Raw genomic sequence first — 19,177 nt, 5'->3', positions numbered from 1 at the left:
CACTTCGAGCTGCCCGCCCTGGCGGTATTTCTCAACATCCCGCCACCCGTCATTGGCACTTGAGCTGAGTCGGCCCGGCGCCTGGCCTATAGGAAGCGCTCAGGAGCCGGCTCCACTCACGTCCCGCCCCGGCGACTTATTTCAGAGCCCTCTTGGCCGCTTTCTGTCTGCTGGGACGCCGTGGGAGGCCCCGCGATCCTGCCCTTGCTTTTTCTCCCTCTTCACCTCCTTCAGGGCCCTGTCATCTCTAATGAGCTCCAGTGGTTTTTCTGCCTCTCTGCCCGGTCCCCTTCCCGGTTTTCCAGACCCCTCCTCTATGCCGCAGGCTGCGTGCTGGTGCTGGGCACCCAGTGAGCACAGAGAGGGGCCCTAGAGCGGGGGACGGAGTGGCAAATAGAGAGTCAATAGAGAGTGCCACATGCTCCAACAGGGTTCAATCCCAGAAGGCTCCTTGGAGGAGGTGACTTCCAAGTTGGGCCTGGGATCCTGCAAATACAGCAAGCTGGAGCTTGCGTGGGTGGGTGGGGGGGCGGAGGCGGGAGTAGCGTTGGCCGGGAGAGGCAGGGACTGGGCAGGGCTGATTCTCCATGCTGAGGAGCTTGTGCCAAGACCCAGCCTGAGGTAATGACTCTGTGTGGACAGCCTGGCTTGGCCCACCTGTCCTCCCCTCCAGGAGGGCCTTCTCCTTCCTTTCTGCCTTCCAGCTCGCTTTCACTGCCCACCTTCCCAGGCTTCTCCCAGCCAGGAGTGGCTCCCACCACTGTCCAGAGGCCACCCTTTTCTCAAACCCAAGGGACTCTCCACTGCCCCCCCTCCCGGACTCTCTCGAGGTCAGCTTTCTAGGTAGAGAGCTGGTGGGTGGACAAGGTTCAGGTCGTGGTGGATGACGCCCCGGAGGCTGACTGACCACTCAGCCTGCTTCCTCATCTCTGGACTAGGGTCACCGGTGCCCCCCACCCTGCCTTGTGGGGGAATGACTGAGCAAACAGTAACGGGGACAGTCCCCACCTAGCACTCAGGAAGTGTGCCGGAACTCGGCGGGAGAAACAGCAGAAGCCACGCCCAGACTGGGGCGGTGATAACCCCCAGGTTCCACCGGGCAGTTTGCGGAGTTGCTGGAGGCTGTGCCGGAAGGGGTTACCCAATCTGGCGTAGCAGGGCCGGCCACTACTCCTGTGGTTTTGCTGCCTGGTGTTATTTTGATCATCGCTCTCAGAAGCGGGCAGGTCTGCGATTACTGTCCCCGTTTGAAACTTGGGGAAACTGAGTCCCTCAGAAACTGGCTTCAACCAGAGACTAGAAGGCTTCTAGATACTCGGCCGCCTTCATCCTGCTCAGACCTCAGGGTGGGTGAGGATAAGGGGCGGAAGCTGGCGGGGAGAGGGCACAGTTCGCGGAGGGCTCGATGGGCAGAAGAAGAAACGGGGCGCCCCCCCAACCCCGCCGTCAGGTCACGTGACTTTTCGGAGGCGGGTCACCACGTGGGCCGGGCGGGGCGGCGCAGCTCTCTCTGACTCCGCCAGGCCTGCCTCGGTCTCGGGTCGCCCCGATGTCCTCGTCCACTTGCTCCCTCTGACGTCTCGGTCCCTCCCGCAGTTGCTGGAGTCGGAACACAGTTCCCGGCGGCCCTCGCTGGGAAGGGGCGGGGGACAGGTGAGTGGCCGCCCGCCCCCGCTCTCCTGCGCCTCCCAAGTGAGCGGCCAGGATGGGGGACCCTGGGCCAGGATGGGGGACCCTGGTCGGGCAGGGCGGTAGCTCCGGGGCTTGGGGGTGGTCCCGCCCCCTCCCAGCCCCATCCAGTTCCCCTGAGGCCACCAGCTCCACCCCCTCCAAGTTCCTTTGGAACTCTGGGACCACTGGGCACTGAGTTCCCTCTCGGGGTTCTTCTGGATCTCCCTGAGTTTGACCCTCTGGAGGGTCCCGCTGGGGAACCGACTGATCCCACTGCACCCCGCCCCTCCCCCGCCCCGCTCCCGCCCCTCCCTCGCCCCTGCAGGTGCTTCAGGGGGAGGGCGTCAGTGTTTGTTTCTCCGGAAGGGAAGGGGTAGAGGCCCCGTAGGTACCACTAGTCACCACTAGTCAAAAGTGAGCGGGTGGGAGACTGGCAGATGAGGGGTCCAGGGGCTCTCAGAGCTGCTGCCACCACTGGGCTCAAAGGCGTGGCTGCCACTCTGCCTTGATGGTAGTTGCCCCCAGAGGACTCGCTTCCGGCTGGGGTGGAGTTTCTGGAAACTGCGCCCGGCCCTGCACCTCCCTACCCAGCTCAGGGCTCAGCAATGGTGTGCCCCGGAAACTCCTGCCCAACTTGTCCTCAGCTGGGCAAGAGTCCCAGGGCCCTGGGTATCAGCCGGGCAGAAGTCCAAGGCAGTGCCCAGATGCCAGTGCCCAGGTGAGCCCCCAGCCCCCACGCAGCCTCTGAGCACCTCCCACCCGCCCTGCTCCTCCCTCCTGGAGAAGGGGTGTGTGGGAGAGGCCTGTAGCTCAGAACATGGGAAGGTCTGTCTTTCCTGGAAGGAATCCCCGCTCTAGACTGTGGGGCACACCCTCAGCCCCAGCTCCAGCCACTTTTCCTTTCAGGCAGAGTCAAGAGTCCACCTCCGACCTCTGCTGGTTTCTTCACACTGTGCTCCTGTGGGCGGAAAGGGGAGGGGGCTTGGACTGTGTGGGGCTTGGGCTCTGAGACTGGACACCCCCAAGCCGGGGCACTCTCTGGGCACAGCCCTAGTGGGCTGGACATCCCGGCCTCGCCCGAGGAAGCCCCTTGAGCTGAGCCAGCTTTCCTAAGTGCTGAGTTCCCTGGAGGTAAGGGTAGGGAGAGGCGCTGGGTAGGGGTAGACAGGGCAGACCCAGGGCTGGGCCCAGCCTTGCTGGGGCAGAGTCCTGCAGGCGTCAGCTGGTGGCTGGGAGCCCGCTCCCCCTGCCCCCCTCCGCCCCACTCCCACGGGGTGGAGAGCCTGGACAAGGCCATCCTGGTTCTGTTGTCCTGGGTGACGGCAGAGCCCGGACAAAGGCTGGACAAAGGCTGCCTGTTTAAGGCCCAGCCCCCTCCCCAGCCAGCTGTCCAGGCCCGCCCCGAGGTGATGGAATGTAAGGAACTCTCAGGAGGGCTGTTGACCTTGATGGGCCCAGCTTGGCACCGAGTGACCGCCGTGGCGGGGGACGCAGGGTGGGGTGCAGCTGAGTCCATGCTGTCTGCTCTTCTGTCCGGCGCTGGTGAGGGGTGAGGGCCGCGGGCCCAGGCGGCTGGCTCCTGTGAGATTTCCGGTGGGAGGAAGTGCTGAGGGGTCACAGGAAAGGCCCCAGCTGTCCTGACCTTTCTCCCCAAGAGAGGTCCCCCCTCCCAAGAGGGGAACTCCCCGGGTCAGAACCTTAGGATGGAGAACTGTATCCACAGGTCCCCACCCGCCCGTCCTCTTGCAGGAATGGCGCCACGGAGGAAACCGGTGGGGAACTGCCCAGACTCCCCTCCCTTCCTTCCTCCCTAACCTCCCTCCTCCCCTCCGGTGGCGGAGGAGTCTCTCTGTCAGTCCTTTCTGGCCTGCGGTTTATTTCGGGCCACTCGCTGGTGCTTCTCAGGTGGCGCTAGTGGTAAAGAACCCACCTGCCAATGCAGGAGACTTGAGAGATGCAGGTTCACTCCCTGGGTTGGGAAGATCCTCTGGAGGAGGGTATGGTAACCCACCCCAGTATTCTTTGGGTTTGTCTGGTCGCTCAGATGGCAAAGAATCCGCTTGCAGTGTGGGAGACCTGGATTTGATCCCTGGGTTGGGAAGGTTCCCTGGAGAAGGAAATGGCCACCTACCCCAGTATTCTTGCCTGGAGAATTCCATGGACAGAGGAGCCTGGTGGGCTACGGTCCACGGGGGTCACAAAGAGTGGGACACGACTGAATGACTAACAAACACTGGACCGTGTGTTTCGTGTTTGTCTGTGGGTGGGGGCAGGGTGGGGGCTCAGGCAGCCCAGGCCGGGAGAGGGCCCTCCCATGGCCCCCAGGGAGCGGGTGTAGGGGCTGAGTGCCAGGCTCACTTTGCTGTAACGCTTCCTGTCTCATCAGATGGGCAGCAGGAGGTTCTGGAGGTCGTGTCCAGGCTCTGAACTGCGCTAGGTCTGCGGACTGGCTGGCAGTGGGCTGCAGACATGTCCCAGTCACCGACCTTTGTCCTCAATGTCCTTGAGACCCCAGAGGACCCAGAGGGGTAAGTGCTCTGGGGTGGGGCTGGGGGCCGGGATGTGTCACCCCCAGGGAGAGATGGGCTGGACCTCAGCCCTTTGAAGGGGGCTAGGACTGGGTCAGCAGCGGCCTGACCTCCCCGCCACATCCCCCGTTCTGAACCCAGCAGCCAAGAGCCCAGCCCCTATGATGAGAGCGAAGTGCATGACTCCTTCCACCAGCTCATCCAGGAGCAGAGCCGCTGGGTGGCCGAGGAGGGGCTGGAGCTGCAGCAGAGGCAGCCGGAGACTGGCGCCCTGGGGGCCTCAGGTGAGCCCACCTGGCCAGGGCACTGAGCCTCTCACCCTGTCAGGAAGTCCCTCCTAGCAGCCTGGGGAGGGGGCTGGGCGGGGGAGATCTCCGGCCAGCAGGATCTGTAGAACCTCTGGACAAGTCTTAACTTTGCTGGACAGGCAGCGACCACGAGACCCTGCCGGGGCCTGAGGGTGCCCCCGTCTACAGCATGGCCACGCTCCGCATCTTGGCCAGCATGCCCAGTCGCACCATCGGTGAGCTACACCCTCTCCCTTTGGACCCTGGGCCGGGCTGGGGTTTCCGGCTAAAGATCTACAGATCCCAGAGCTGGGCCGCTTCGGCTCCCGCTCCACCCTGTCTGCTGCCTGGAGGCCCAGTCCGGCCCCAGGCAGCCTCGCTGGGTTCTAAAAAAATGACTCCAGAGTCATCATGGGGATAAAAATAGGCTCTTGGGAACTGGTGGAGCTTGAGGTCACTTATGAAGGGACTTTTCTGGGTCCTGGGAAGCAGTGTGTGTGCGGGGGGTGGTCCCTGCCTCCACGTGAGCGGAGCGCATCCCTCCGCTGACCTGCGGCCTCCGCAGGCCGGAGCCGCGGCGCCATCATCTCCCAGTACTACAGCCGCACGGTGAAGCTGCGTCGCAGGGCCGGCCGGCCTCAGCTCAGGGACATGGGCCGCTCAGCCCGGCCCAGCCTCCGCCTGTATGACCTGGAGCTGGACTCTGTGGTCCTGGAGGAGGAGGGTGAGTGAGGGGGGCGGGGCCTCGCTGGGGAGACATCTGCTGGCGGGGTGGGGGTCTGGGGTGCAGCGGACTGTCTGAGGGTCCCCTGGAGTGAGGTTCCTTGGCAGGAGGGCAGGAGGGTCTTGGTGTCCCGGCCGCTGGGACAGAGAAGCGCCGGCCTCTCCGGCTGCAGTGTTTGACTCTGTAGCCAGGCGCTCTCCAATGTCTGTCGAGCATTGTGGTGTCACAGATGCTGCTATTGGCTTTGGGATGTAATGGTGGTGAGCGCACCCATTCAGTTCTCGTGCACTTTAACGTCTGGTGAAACAGACACCAAATAAACGGATTAGCGATGGTTAAAGCCCAGATTGAGATGAGATGAGATGGTTGGATGGTGTAGCCCACATGAACGTGGGCATACTTTGGGAGACGGTGAGGGACAGGGAGGCCTGGTGTGCTGCAGTCCACGGGGTCACAAAGAGTTGGACACAACCCGGTGACTGAACAACAACAACAAAGCTCAGATAAGGGCAGTTGAGGAAAGGTGCACGGCAGGAGAGCGTTGCAGAACCTATCTAGCCTAGAGGAATCCAGGGAGGCTTCCTGGAGGAAGTGACACTAGAGCTGATGGGGGCATGTGCAAAGGCCCTGGGGTGGGAGCCTCCTGGCTTCCCTGAGCATCTAGGAGGCTGGTGTGGAGGAGTTGGGGAACAAGAGAGAATAGCTGTAGGAAGGAGCAGGGCCCAGTACACAGGTCAGTCTTCAACCAAGTGATCTCTGGCAGCAGCGCCCAGGGCCTTCGGCACTTCCTGGGCCCCTCCTGTGTTTCCCCTCCCTGTTTACCCAGGGTCCCCAGCTGGTGGGTGATGGAGCAGTGCAGGGTGATGTGAGCTCTGGGGTCAGGGTGAACATTCCAGTTTTATTGTGCAAACCAGGCCAGGCGTCTGCTTTCTGGTCATTTCTTATCTGGAAAGAGAAGTTACAATAGCACCCCTTTTCCAGGGTGGGTGTGAGGATGAAAGGAGAGAGGATGAGTGGTGGGCAGATCTCCAGACCCCACCTTCCCCTACTGACCCCAGTGGGGCTTAGCACAGTGGGAAGTGGTGGGAGGATGGGGGTGCTGGGACCCCATTGCTGCTGAGTTGGGGGAGCATACGGGGCTCTGGTGTGTGGGGGGATCAGAGCAAGATGCTTGAGGGGCCCCAGGAGGGGAGTTTGGGTCAAGAAGGACAGGGCACTGGGCTGGGCCTCGGAAGATGCTGTGAACTTGATTGTGTCCTGGGCTCTCGGGGGTGGAGGTGAGAGAGGGTCACGGCCAGCGGGCATGTAGGCCAGGCGGGCAGTGAGGGAGCATCTGGGCCTGGCCAGGCAGCAGAGGCCTGGGTGGCAGGGGACAGCCTCATGGCCTGAGGGAGGGCAGGGTGCCGCGGGAACCTCAGCTTGCCCCCTTCCCCCTGCAGAGAAGTGGGGCCTCCTGGTGAAGGAGCTCCAGGGCCTGACGGCGGCCCAGCGGGACCACATGCTCCGGGGGATGCCCCTGAGCCTGGCCGAGAAACGCTGCCTGCGGTCAGTGCCTCTCTGCCTCGGGCGGCCCCCAGATGCCCCTCCTTGGCTGGGCGGGTTGGGAGGTGAGCCGGCTCCAGAGCCTGCAGTGGACGGCGGTCCCCGGTGGGGAGGGACTGGACTGACCCTGGTTGCTGCCTCTGCCCCCAGGGAGGAGAGCCGGCCCCTGAGGGGCAAGCAGAGGGCCGAGCGGCACCATGGGCTCCTCTCCTGCTGCGACCAGCTCCGCGACAGCTGTGTCCTGGTAGGAGCATATGGGCCCCTGGGAGGAAGGGAGGGAGGGGGCTTGGGGTGGGCTGGGGGCGATGGGGGCCCCTTTCTCCCTCCGAGTGATGCCCGTGGGGTCATCTCACCTCCAACTTGGCTCCGGGCTGGGATTGACCCCCCTCCTCCCCTCACGGCGCCCCTGCGCTCCAGGCCCTGGGCTGGGGTCTTGCTAAGGGCCGGCTCCCCGTCCTGGCCCCGCCTGAGAGCCGTCCTGCCGCTGTCCCCACAGGCCTCGCACAACCTGGGGCTGGCGCTGCTCTCGGGACTGCAGGCCCTGATGCCCTGGCGCTACGCCCTGAAGCGGATCGGGGGCCGGTTCGGCTCCAGCGTCCTCTCCTACTTCCTCTTCCTCAAGACCCTGCTGGCCTTCAACGCCCTTCTGCTGCTGCCGCTGCTGGCCTTCATCGTGGGCGTGCAGGCTGCCTTCCCGCCCGCGCCCGGGGGCCCTGTGCCCGCATTCACGGGCCTGGAGCTCCTCACCGGTGGGGTGAGGCTTGGCAGCAGGGGGCAATGAGCAGGGGCACCCTCTCGTTACCCCCCCACCCCATCCCCAGCTGTGACTCTGGCCCCCCTCGCCTTCCTTGGGGCCCTGGAAGCCCCAGGGTGGCCGCGGTCCTCCGTTCACCTCTGTGTTCCCCTCACCCCACTGCTCTCTGGCCCTTCTGCCTTTCTCCTCGCCCTGCCCCATGGGTGCCCTGCAAGCCTGAGGGTGGGTCAGCTGCCAGGAGGGGAGAGTCCCTGACCCTGCCGGGCGCCTTCTCTGCAGGGCCACTTCACCCACAGCGTCATGTACTACGGCTACTACAGTAATGCCACGTTGAACCAGCCGTGTGCCTCCTCACTGAATGGCAGCCCGTGCCCTCCCGAGGCGGGCAGCCTGCCCTACAACATGCCCCTGGCCTACCTCTTCACCCTGGGGGCAGCTTTCTTTATCACCTGCATCACTCTGGTGTACAGGTAATAGCTCTCTGCTGTGTGACCCTGGCTCTGAGCATCATTGACCTACCCAAGCATCCGTCTGTCCATCCATTCATCCATCTGTCTATCTGTCCATCCAGCATCACCCCATCCATTCATTCATCCATTAATCTGTCCATCCATTAATCCATCTGGCTACCCATCCATTCATCATCTCTTCATCCATCTAGCTACCCGTACAGTCATCCATCTAGCTACCCACCCATCCATTTTCCCATCCATCCATCCATCCAAAGATTGAAGGCAAAAGGAGAGGATGAGATGGTTGGATGGTATCATTGACTCAAGGGACATGAGTTTGAGCAAGCTTCAGGAGGTAGTGAAGGACTGGGAAGCCTGGCTTGTTGCAGTCCACCATGGGATCACAAAATCAGACACAGCTGAGTGACTGACCAACAATCCATCCATCATCACTCTATCCATCCATCTATCTATCAACCATGCCTCCATAGATCCTTCCTTCCATCCACACTCTCATCCACACACCCATCCACTCCACACACACATGCTGCACTCTGCTCAGGGCAGGAAGATAAATGAGCTTGGTGCATTTCCTTGAGACGCTTGCTGTGTACAGGAGAAGACAGGCCAGTGAAGACGCTGGAACCTGTTACGTTGCTCAGCTGTTATGGAGCATGGGAGAGGGAGTTAGACCGGCTTCCCGGGGGGCCCTTGTCCCACAGAGGGAGGTTAAATAAGGGCGGCTAGGGAAAGACAGGGGAAGGTGTTCTGGTTATCGGGAGAGGCAGCGCAAAGGTTCCTATAGCCTTTATAGCCACGTCCGGGTGGGAGGCACCCAGCCATGGTGGTGGGGAGCGGAGCTGACCCCATTTCTAGCCCTTTGTGGCTGCTGGGCATTCTGCTGGACAGGGCTGACCTATGGTGGCCAGTGGTCCACCCCAGGAGGCTGAGAACTCCGGGCTAGAGGTGGGGCAGGGAGAGTGGCCGGAGGCCCATCAGTGCAGGCCGGGGGGTGGGCGGGTCCCTCTGAGAGGCCGGTGCACTTTGTCAGATCTGTTTCTCCCTGGTCTCTTCGCCTTCTGCCCCATCTCACCCCCTACCTGGCTCTGCTTCTCCCAGCATGTCCCGCTCTTTCGGGGAGAGCTACCGGGTGGGCAGCGCCTCGGGGGTCCACGCCATCACCGTTTTCTGTTCCTGGGACTACAAAGTGACCCAGCGATGGGCCACCCGCCTCCAGCACGACAACATCCGAACCCAGCTGAAGGTGAGCTGGGGGCTCACGGTCCCCTGGGGCTGCGGTCCGCCACCCCCGTGTCCAGGGGAATACCAGCGGGGGCCCTGAAGTGGGCCTTCGAGAAGGACTTCCTCTTCTCGAGGGCCCCGTGTCCTCCGGCCCTGGCAGGAAGAGGCCTCTACGGTGCCAGCTGCGCTCCCAGCCCCCACGGTAGCCCTGGGGTATCAGTGAGAACAGTGAGGTCTCAGTCCTTTTCCCATGGTCCTCAGGCCAGAGGGTGGCTGAGCTGGGCCTCCTGGAAGGCTCTCTGCCTGTCGGGGGTTCCCTGCTGCGGGATCTGAGTCAGGGGCGCTCACAGTTTTGACCCAGCTGTCGGGCCCTCGGGGAGCGTCCCGTGGCTCCTAGTCGGCGAGGGAACAGCTGCAGGCAGCACGGCTCGGGAGGCAGGTGCAGGGCAGGCCACGTCCCTGGAGACGGGACCTCAGACGGGGGAGCCACAGGCTGTGGTGCCCGGGGCGGGCGGGAGGTGAGCCCTGCCCCCCACAGCTCCGAGCCCCCCTGGGGTGTGGTGCGTGCGTCTGCGGGCCCCTGCGTGTCTGCGCCCGGGGTGACAGGCTCGCTGTCGCCTGCAGGAGCTGCTGGCTGAAGGGCAGTCGCGCCAGCGCCCCCAGAGCGCGTGCGGGCGGCTGCGGCGGGCGGCCGTGCTGGGGTTCGTGTGGCTGCTATGCCTGGGCACCACGCTGGGCTGCACCTTGGCCGTCTATACCTTCTCGGAGCTCATGATCGAGGTGCGGAGAGGCCGTGGGCGGCCCCCGAGGAGGCCCAGGCCTCCTGCTTTACTAGACAGGACCCCTTTCCTCCCACATCCTCTGCCCTGGGGAGGCCACTTTCCTCCCGGGCCTTGTTTTCATTCTTGTTCTGTCTGACGCTATTATAATGTCCTTTTGTTTTCTTGTCTTCTGGCTTCTCTTTTCACTTTTTTTTCCGACACCTGTGTTCCATCCTCGCTTCTCTGCCTCCCGCCCCCTTTCCTGTGCGGTTTGAACATGGGGCTGGGTGGGGGAGGTGTGCCTGCCTGCTCCACCTGCTCCGACCCCCCTGGGGCCCCTTCCTGTCGCCCCTTCCCCCCCAAGCCTCGGGCCCGGCAGTGGACCTGACCCTATCTTTGGGGCCCCTCCGCCTGCTACAGCAGAGCCCAGTGTCCACCGAGCGGGAGGCGGTCCTGCTGCTGCTGCCTCTGGTGGTTTGCCTCCTCAACCTGGGGGCCCCGTACCTGTTCCGCATCCTGGCCGCCCTGGAGCGGCATGACTCCCCGGTGCTGGAGGTGTACGTGGCCATCTGCAGGTGCGTGGCCAGGCGGGCCAGGTGCGGGCTTTCTGGGGTGGGACCCCTGTCTCCCAGACACCCCGCCCTCAGCCCGCGCACCCATCCTTTTCTGCAGGAACCTCATCCTCAAGATGGTCACCCTGGGGATTCTTTGCTACCACTGGCTGGGCCGCAGGGTGGGCACCCTGAAGGACCAGGTGAGGGCGGGCTGGGCGGCGCTGGTGGGGGTCTGGGGCTCTCCCGGCCCCTCACAGCAGCCAGTCCTCACCTGACCTTCCCTGGCTCTGTCTGCAAGCGTCCTGGGGTGGCAGGGGAGGCTGGGGGCTGAGGCTGCCTCTGTTTCAGTGCTGGGAGAACTTCGTGGGCCAGGAGCTGTACCGGCTCATGGTGATGGACTTCATCTTCACGCTGCTGGACACGCTTCTAGGGGAGCTGGTGTGGAGGTGAGGTCTGTGGGCTGGGTCCCTGCACCTGGGCGTCCCCTGCAGAAGGGCTCCTAGCGTCCTCTGCTGTGTGCGTGGTGGAGGTGGGGGCCACCGGGGCAGTCCTCAGGCCTCTGAAAACCAGGACCTGTCCCCAGCTTGGGACCATACATTTCCACCCATGACAGCTCTTCTGTAAAATATTGTTAAACTGAGAAAAACCCTTAGTAAACAGGATGTAGCATATTTTTAGATTGGAAAGGAAAACAGGTTTCAAAATGATGCATGTGGTCTAATCCGTCAAGGGAAAAAAGGGTCGGGAGGAAGCACAGAAAGTGGAAGAACGTGTTCAGCTGTCCTGGCTGCGGGTGCTAGCGTGGCAGGTGTCATTTCCTCCTTTTTTGTGTTTTCTTTGAGAACATCGGAATTTAAAAATAGTAAGATTTTTACTTAAAGTTTTTGCAAGATTTATTTTTATTTTTGGCCGCACCTCGTGGCATGCACAACTTCCCCGACCAGGGATCAAACCCCTGCCCCCTGCAGTGGAAGCGTGGGGTCTTAACTACTGGACCACCAGGGAGGCCTCAATAATAATAATAATAATAGCATTAAAAAAAATTTTTTTTTTCTTGGCCGTGCTGGGTCTTCGTTGCTGGGTGCAGTCTCCTTGCTGGGGCGGCTTCTTTTGCTGTGGAACACGGGCTCTGGGGCGTGGGGCTTCAGTGATTGTGGCATGTGGGCTTGGTAGTCGTGGCTCCTGGGCCCTAGGCACAGGCTCAGTAGCTGTGGCGTGCAGGTTTAGTTGCCTCATGGCATGTGGGAGCTTCCGGGACCAGGAATCGAACCCATGTCTCCTAAATTGGCAGGAGGATTCTTTACCACTGAGCCACCAAGAGGGATACCATCTCTGATAACTCAGCTGGGAAAGAATCCTCCTGCAATTCAGGAGACCCCAGTTTAATTCCTGAGTCGGGAAGATCCGCTGGAGAAGGGCTAGGCTACCCACTCCAGTATTCTTGGGCTTCCCTTTGTGGCTCAGCTGGTAAAGAATCTACCTGCAATGTGGGAGACCTGGGTTTGATCTCTGGGTTGGGAAGATTCTCTGGGTTGGGAAGATCCCCTGGAGAAGCGAAAGGCTACCCACTCCAGCATTCTGGCCTGGAGAATTCCATGGACTATATAGTCCATGGGGTCGCAAAGAGTCAGACACGACTGAGTGACTTTCACTTCACTTTCACCAGGGAGGGAGTGAAAGTTGCTCAGCTGTGTCCGACTCTTTGCAACCCCATGGACTGCAGCCTGCCAGGCTTCTCTGTCCATGGAATTTTCCAGGCAAGAATACTGAAGTGGGTTGCTATTCCCTTCTCCAGGGGAACTTCTTGACCCAGGGATTGAACCCAGGTCTCCTGCATTGTAGGCAAATTCTTTACCGCCTGAGCCACCAGGGAATAATATTTTTAAAAAGCAGTAACACCTTTGATGCCAATGTGTATGTTTGCACTGGGGTGTATCGCACCCAGTGCTTAGAAAACGGACAGAGACTAGGTCAGCTGCAGCACAGACCCCTCCGTGTGGGATCCCAGTCCACCGTCTCCCCTCGACATGGCTGGGCACTTGGAGAGGTGGGCTGGCTCAGTTTGCTGTGCGGGTCTGGGTGGGTCCCAGGGTCCCTTGGGCTGGTCTTGGGGATTGGTCCTCCTATGTGACCCCGGGGCTCTTCTACCCCAGGCTTTTCTCCGAGAAGCGGCTTAAGAGGAAGGGGAAGCCTGAGTTCGACATTGCAGGAAACGTTCTGGAGCTGATTTACGGGCAGACCCTGACCTGGTGAGCATCTCCCTCCTGTATCCCACTGTCCAGCCCCCAGGGAGGCTGACCCCTTCCCCCTCGGGGCCTGCCAAGGCCCAGTCCTGGGATTCTGGAGTGACCTGACCCTTCAGCCCCCAGTGGACCCAGGCTCTGCTCCACTTGCTGGACTTTCCTCGAGGTCTGACCCCGAGCCAGGCCCGGGGGGGGGGTAGTTCTGGGCCTAGGGCGCAGCATGGGGGTCAAGACCCCAGCCCCTGGACTGCAGCCTCCTCCTCTCCACGCCCTCCTCAGGCTGGGGGTCCTCTTCTCCCCGCTCCTGCCCGCCATGCAGATCATCAAACTGCTGCTCCTTTTCTACATCAAGAAGGTAAAGGTGCTGCTGGGTCCCGGGGGGCGGGGGGCGGGGGGCGGTGGGCCTGGGTAGTGTATGCAGCCGGGGTGGCCGCTGGGCCGGCAGTCACGGAGCCCTGGGACATCAGAACCCTCCCGCTTGAGTGGTAGGCAGCTGGCAGCCCAGGGCCACCCTCGGGTCAGTCGCATAGGCCCCAGCTGGTTCCCGGCCCTGCATCTCTCCCTTTGGCAGGCTGGCAGCATCCGGTTAGGGTCTGTGGTCATCGCCACAGGCCCGTGTGTACAGGTCAGGGCTTTGAGCCAGGGGTCTCAGAGGCGCTCAGAACCAGCGCCTCCTTTCCTCTGCTCCCCGTGTTTCCTCATCTGTTCACAGTAGATACTGGCTTCCTAGGTGACTCTGTGGTAAAGAATCCGCCTGCTGAGTGGGAGATGTGGGTTCGATTCCTGGGTTGGGAAGATCCCCTGGAGAAGGAAACGGGAACCCACTCCAGTGTCCTTACCTGGGAGATCCCATGGACAGAGGAGAGAGGCAGGCTGGACGGAGGCAGGCTACAGTCCGTGGGGTCACAAAGAGTCTGACATGCTTTAGTGACTAGACAATAAAACAACAGAAAAACCCCATGGATGGTGCCCTAGGGGCACTGCTGGAGATGATGTTTATAAATGACAGGGCAGGGTGTCTGGCCCACGGGAGACCTCTAGTCAACGGAGGTGGCTGTTAGTGTCATCCCTCCTGCTTACAAGTGAGCTGGCCAAGCATCCCCCCATGTCCCTTGGTCTCCCCTCTGCAGACGGGGAGGTGGCCCCGCTGGCCCTCCCCAGCCTGTGGGCTTAGATTCTACGCATCTGCCTCTCTGTCGGGCTGTCCTGAGGCCTTGGCTTAGGGCCCCCTGGAAGCGCAGCACCCTCTCAGCCCACGGCCGGCCTTGGCGCTGTTTGCTCTGGGAGGCCCCACCAGGCCTGGGAGTGTGGGTGGTGGCCGGCGGGGCGGTGGGGGCCGAACGCAGCCTTTGTCCACAGGCCAGCCTGATGGCCAACTGCCAGGCGCCCCGCAGGCCCTGGAAGGCGTCCCACATGAGCACCGTCTTCGTCTCCCTGCTCTGCTTTCCCTCCTTCCTGGGTGCTGCGGTTTTCCTCTGCTACGCCATCTGGCAGTGAGTGGGCGCCCGGCCTCCAGGGTGGGGGGCGTGGGGCGGGCCCCCCGGCTGGGCTGCATTCAGGTGGTGCGGAGGCGCCCTTTGCCCGGGCTCAGGGGTCACGCCGCCCACTCTCCGCCCCCAGGGTGAAGCCCTCGAGCATCTGCGGCCCCTTCCGGACCCTGGACACCATGTATGAGGCGGGGAAGGTGTGGGTGCGCCGCCTGGAGAAGGCGGGCCCCCGCGTCTCCTGGCTGCCCTGGGTCCACCGCTACCTGGTGGAAGATACCTTCCCCATCTACCTGGTGTCGGCCCTGCTGCTGTGAGTGAGGCACCGGCCCGGGCTGGGGTCCCTGGCTTCTCCCTCCCCCAGGCTCCTGCAAGGGGCCCAGCCTGACCGCCCCTCTCCCGCAGGGCTGTGATCTACCTCAACATCCAGGTGGTGAAGGGCCAGCGGAAGGTCATCTGCCTCCTCAAGGAGCAAATCAGCAACGTGAGTGGCCCCAGAGCCCCCCACCCTGGGCCATTCCAGGCTTCCCACGTCCCCTGGATCTGGGCTGTGGAAAGGGGTTCCTTGCTAACCGAGTTATATCAGTTGAGATGCATAGTTCGTATTCATCAGAGTTGTAGACTGGAGGCGGCCAGGCTGCCCATCTGCAAAGACGCCGCTGGGATGAGTGCTCCAGAGGTGCTTCTCCGATAACCCCCGCCAACCCCAGTCCCCAAGAGGTCGCCCGGCCCTGCCCCAGGGGCTGTCCCTCCCTCCTCCCTGCTCAGTTACTGGACCTCCCATCACCTTTGGGACAAGTCACTGCCCCAACACTCAGGGTCACTCCGGCTGGCGTTTCCCTGGACGGCAGGGGCCTTTCGCCTGGTCCTTACCCTGCCCAGGTCTGGGTGGCTGCTCAGGAGCACGTGTCAGTGATAGCAGGTCTCGCTGAACACTCAGTGGCCTCTGACCTCGCCCCCAGGACCCTGACATCACTCTCCCCACTGCTGTTTTTTTCCCTATCCTCCCTTTCCTTTCCAATTTCTCTCTTGTGTACTCAATGCTTGCGCCTACCTAGGGGCCAGCTGCTGCCTTGGTCCCCCGCAGTCACATCAGGGCTGGTGGCTCCCCACCACCCTGCGTTAGAAATGACCCGAGGGTCCGCTGCCGGGGGTCCGCCAAGGCGGGACGGGGCTGGGCTGCCGCTCGTGTGACCCTGCTGCTGGCTGGTTGCTGCAGGGACTCAGAGTCAGGTCTTTCCAAGCGGGAGGATCCCCTGGGGACCGCTCCCACTTCTGTTGGGTTGTAAGCAATGCAGTGCTTCCACAAGCAGCAGGCAGGGCCCAGGCTGGGCATTTTGGCTGAGGGGGTCGCCTGGCCCCAGCTGTTGGAAATGGGTTTTTCCCAACTGGCTCGTGCCCTGCTGTGTAGATCTTCGGGACCTGAGGTGCCTGACGGGGCCAGGGTGGGAGTGGGGCTGGCCCGATGCACAGGGGCGTTGAGAGGGAAACCCCTGGTTCATCTCGTTCTGCCTGCTGTTCCTCTAAGAGCTGAAGGCCAGTTCCGCAGGCGGCCCTCGTGGTAGGCAGCGTCTCCCGCCAAGGCTGAACCTGGGCCCGATTCTGAGTCTGGGACTGCTGGTCTGAGCAGCAGACACTCAGAGCATCTTTTCCTGGCCTGAGCAGGGGGGCTTACTCAGGTGCACAGCCCTCTGTTACCACCAACTCGATGGAGAGAAAACGGGGAGGGAGGGCCCACCTTGGAGGTGTGTCTGTCTCAGTGTCTTCCTGGGTGAGCCAGGGTCCCCGGCGCCCAGGACACATTCGAACACAATTGCTGTTTTCTCTTTGTGAAAGCTCCCTACAAGAAACCCAGTCTGACCCTGAAGTTTGATGGGCCGGGAAGTCTGCCGGGTGTTTAACCCGGTCCTCGACTTAAACCTTTATGCACTTTTCACAGTCATTTGTCAAAAGAGCCCTGGGTTGGCTGATTTGTTGTTGTTCAGTCGCTAGGTCACGTCCAGTTCTTTTTTTTTTTTTTTTTTAAATATTATTTTATTAGTTGGAGGCCAATCACTTTACAACATTTCAGTGGGTTTTGTCATACATTGGCATGATCACGTCCAGTTCTTTGCAACCCCATGGACTGCAGCACGCAAAGCTTCCCTGTCCTTCACCATCTCCCAGAGTTTGCTTAAACTCATGTCTGTGGAGTCGGTGATGCCATCCAACCTCTCATCCTCTGTCGCCCCCTTCTCCTCCTGCCCTCAGTCTTTCCCAGCATCAGGGTCTTTTTCAATGAGTTGGCTCTTCGCATCAGGTGGCCAAAGTACTGGCTGATCCCGGCTCCAAAGATGTCCTTGTCCTGATCCCAGAAGCTGTGAATAAGCCATGTCACCTGGCACTGGAGTTGGGGGTGGGGTCAGGATTGCAGATGGAATTACAGTTGCTGATCAGCTGATCTGGAGGTGGGGAAGGTTGTCCTGGATCATTCGGGTGGGCATGATGTCGTGATGAAGCCCTTAGAAAAGGAAGTGGGAGAGTCAGTGTCAGAGAAGAGGGTGTGAGCACTTGACTGGACGCTGCTGGCTCCGCCCGTGGAAGGAGGCTGTGAGCCCAGGGATGTGGGCAGACTCAGAAGCTGAAGAAGGAGAGGACAGATTCTCCCCAGAGGCTCCAGAAGGAACCAGCCCTCCTCACTCCTTGATTTTAGTCCAGCGAGACCACTGTGGACTTTTAAAAAAATTTTGTTTCTTTATTTCTGGCTGTGCTGGGTCTTCGTCGCTGCCTGGGCTTTTCTCTGGTTGCAGCGCGCGGGCGTCTCATCGCCGTGGCTTCTCTTGTGGAGCATGGGGTTTAGGGTGCTCGGGCTTCAGTAGTTGTGGTGCATGGATTCAGAAGTTGCGGTGCTTGGGCTCTGGAGTGCAGGCTCAATAGTTGTGGTGCTCAGGCTTAGTTGCTCTGTGACATGCTAGGTCTTCCCTGACCAGGGATTGAACTTGTGTCTCCTGAATTGGCAGGCGTATTCTTTACCACTGAGCCACCAAGGAAGCCCTGTGTAGACTTCTGATCTCTAGAACTGAAAGGTGTTGAGTTTAGTGTTGCTTTAAGCCACTGAGTTTCTGTAACCAATTCGGCAATGATAGAAAACCCATACAAACCCCATGACAGAGGCACACAGTGACTGAGGTCAGAGAGGAGGTAATTTCCCTGGGGCAGACTTACCGAGTAGCAGGACCCGTTATACATTGAGTCAGGCTGAGTTGGCAGCCCTCACTGTGTGACTCAGCACATTTCCCTTTTCACCTTGGCCACTAGGAAGCTTAGGTGTATATTTGTGCCTGCTGTAGGGCTCTTGGTTTTCCCTCGTTCTTGCTTGGTACCTCTGTCTCCTTTCTTTAAACTTTTCATGCTCATGGTGTCAAATCTTTGAGAGCCCCTCCTGAGTGCAAACTGGAGCAGGCCACTTCTGGATGGACATGCACTGGACAACTGCTGTGTTCTGGCATTTCTAGGAGGGGGAGGACAAAATCTTCTTGATCAACAAGCTTCAGCGTGTCTACGAGAAGAAGGAGAGGAGCAGGTGAGGGGCCTGGGAGGGGAGTGTGCAGGGTGGGGGAGCAGGGACTAGACAGAGAGGCCCCTTACCCCCAGGGGTCAGGGGTGGGGAGTGGCTGCTGGCCTCCCCGGGTGGCCCGTAACTTCTTGGGACTCCCCTGCCCCCTTCCCCCACCTTTTCTCCTCAGACATGTGGGGCATTTGGGACAGGAGGAAAACTTCAGTTTGGTGCAAAAGGAAAAGAGGAAGTGAGCTGTGTGTAGGGGGCAGGGTTAAGCTGGGGTCTCTCACGCCCTTTTCCTCCTCCTCTCTGCATCCCCCGTCTTGATGAGTCAGGGGGTTGGTCTAGCTGTTGGTCTAGCTCCTCAGGCCCTCTCTTCACCCCTTGGGATGAACATCCTGCCCCCCAAATGCTGCTGCATCAGGGGGGCAGAGCCTCTCCCATGGCTGCACATCTCACCCTGCACTTGTTACCTGTGCTTAAGCCCGGGGATGGGGAGACGCACTCAGACATCTTCCTGATGCCTGGACAGACAGACACACTCGGGGATGCACACACCCCCTTCCTCAGGGGGGCTGGCTGAGGTCTGCAGATGGAAGCCCTCGGGGCTCCCCCTCCCCGCCCCGGGCAGCAGGAGTCCCCCCCACCCCAGGATGAGCCATCTAATAAGACATCCTCCCCACACCCCAGCCAGGAGGAGGGCATGGCAGCCCACTCCAGTGTCTTTGGCTGGAGAATCCCATGGACAGAGGGGCCTGGCGGGCAGCAGTCCCTGGGGTCGCAAAGAGTCAGCGACAGAGCACGTGTGTGTGCCCCCGGCCAGGCATCCGTGGTGAATCCTGGCCTCGTCCCGCTCCTTCCCCTTCTCTCCAGGGGTCTGGAAGCAGCTCCCGAGGAAGCTGCTGGGCGTCCTGTGGCCTGGGAGGGGGTGACTGGTGCACATTGCCCAAGGCCAGGGGCCCCTCGCTGACTTCCCTTTCTGGCAGGGCTGGTAGAACCGAGGAGGCCGTGACACCCCCGCTGTTCACAGAAGACTGGGATGCCCAGTAGGACAGCGCGGGGCTGGCAGCCTGGTTCCTGCGGCCCTGCAGGCAGATGCCACCTGGAAATGACCCCGCTGGGACACGATTGGGGATGGGGGTCGGGGCAGGACTCTGCAGCCCGCCTGAGGGTGGAGCACCCCCTGTGAACCCTGCCCGGCTCCCTTATTTATTCTGATTAAACATGTTTTGCAAAATGGGCTGGTCTCGTGGGTGTCTGTGCTTGTAGCCAGGCCTGTTCAGGCGCGCGCAGGTATGCCCGTGCCCCTGGGGCCTGCAGCCTGCCTTCTGCTGCCTCCAGTTTCTCCCTCTGATTCTTCAAGGCTGTCTTTCTGGCCAGGCCGGGCCCTGTGGCGT

General features: G+C 61.2%; 1 protein-coding gene across 9 annotated transcripts; it reads left to right on the top strand.

Annotated features, from left to right (window-relative positions):
- Positions 1-575: 575 nt before the first annotated feature.
- On the top strand, positions 576-19,020 carry TMC6 (transmembrane channel like 6). Of its 9 annotated transcripts, XM_065910190.1 has the most exons (22): positions 1,085-1,346; positions 1,597-1,653; positions 4,058-4,199; positions 4,341-4,483; positions 4,627-4,722; positions 5,052-5,210; positions 6,650-6,755; positions 6,903-6,996; positions 7,249-7,506; positions 7,786-7,976; positions 9,078-9,222; positions 9,825-9,980; positions 10,382-10,536; positions 10,634-10,715; positions 10,864-10,961; positions 12,669-12,764; positions 13,038-13,113; positions 14,118-14,251; positions 14,379-14,555; positions 14,648-14,726; positions 17,737-17,804; positions 18,767-19,020. In XM_065910190.1, the coding sequence occupies exons 3-22, from the start codon at positions 4,141-4,143 to the stop codon at positions 18,828-18,830; spliced, it is 2,436 nt and encodes an 811-aa protein (XP_065766262.1). In that variant the 5' UTR covers positions 1,085-1,346; positions 1,597-1,653; positions 4,058-4,140; the 3' UTR covers positions 18,831-19,020. The 9 variants fall into 9 exon arrangements, with proteins under 9 accessions (XP_065766264.1, XP_065766262.1, XP_065766268.1 ...); XM_065910192.1 differs by lacking the exons at positions 1,085-1,346; positions 1,597-1,653 and adding an exon at positions 576-621; XM_065910196.1 differs by lacking the exon at positions 1,597-1,653 and having other exon boundaries at positions 4,344-4,483; positions 10,385-10,536.
- Positions 19,021-19,177: the final 157 nt, after the last annotated feature.

Source organism: Muntiacus reevesi, chromosome 18, assembly GCF_963930625.1.
Source record: "Muntiacus reevesi chromosome 18, mMunRee1.1, whole genome shotgun sequence".
NCBI classification, from domain to species: domain Eukaryota; kingdom Metazoa; phylum Chordata; class Mammalia; order Artiodactyla; family Cervidae; genus Muntiacus; species Muntiacus reevesi.
Note: the sequence above shows the minus strand (reverse complement) of the source record. Positions and strands in the feature narration are given on the sequence as shown.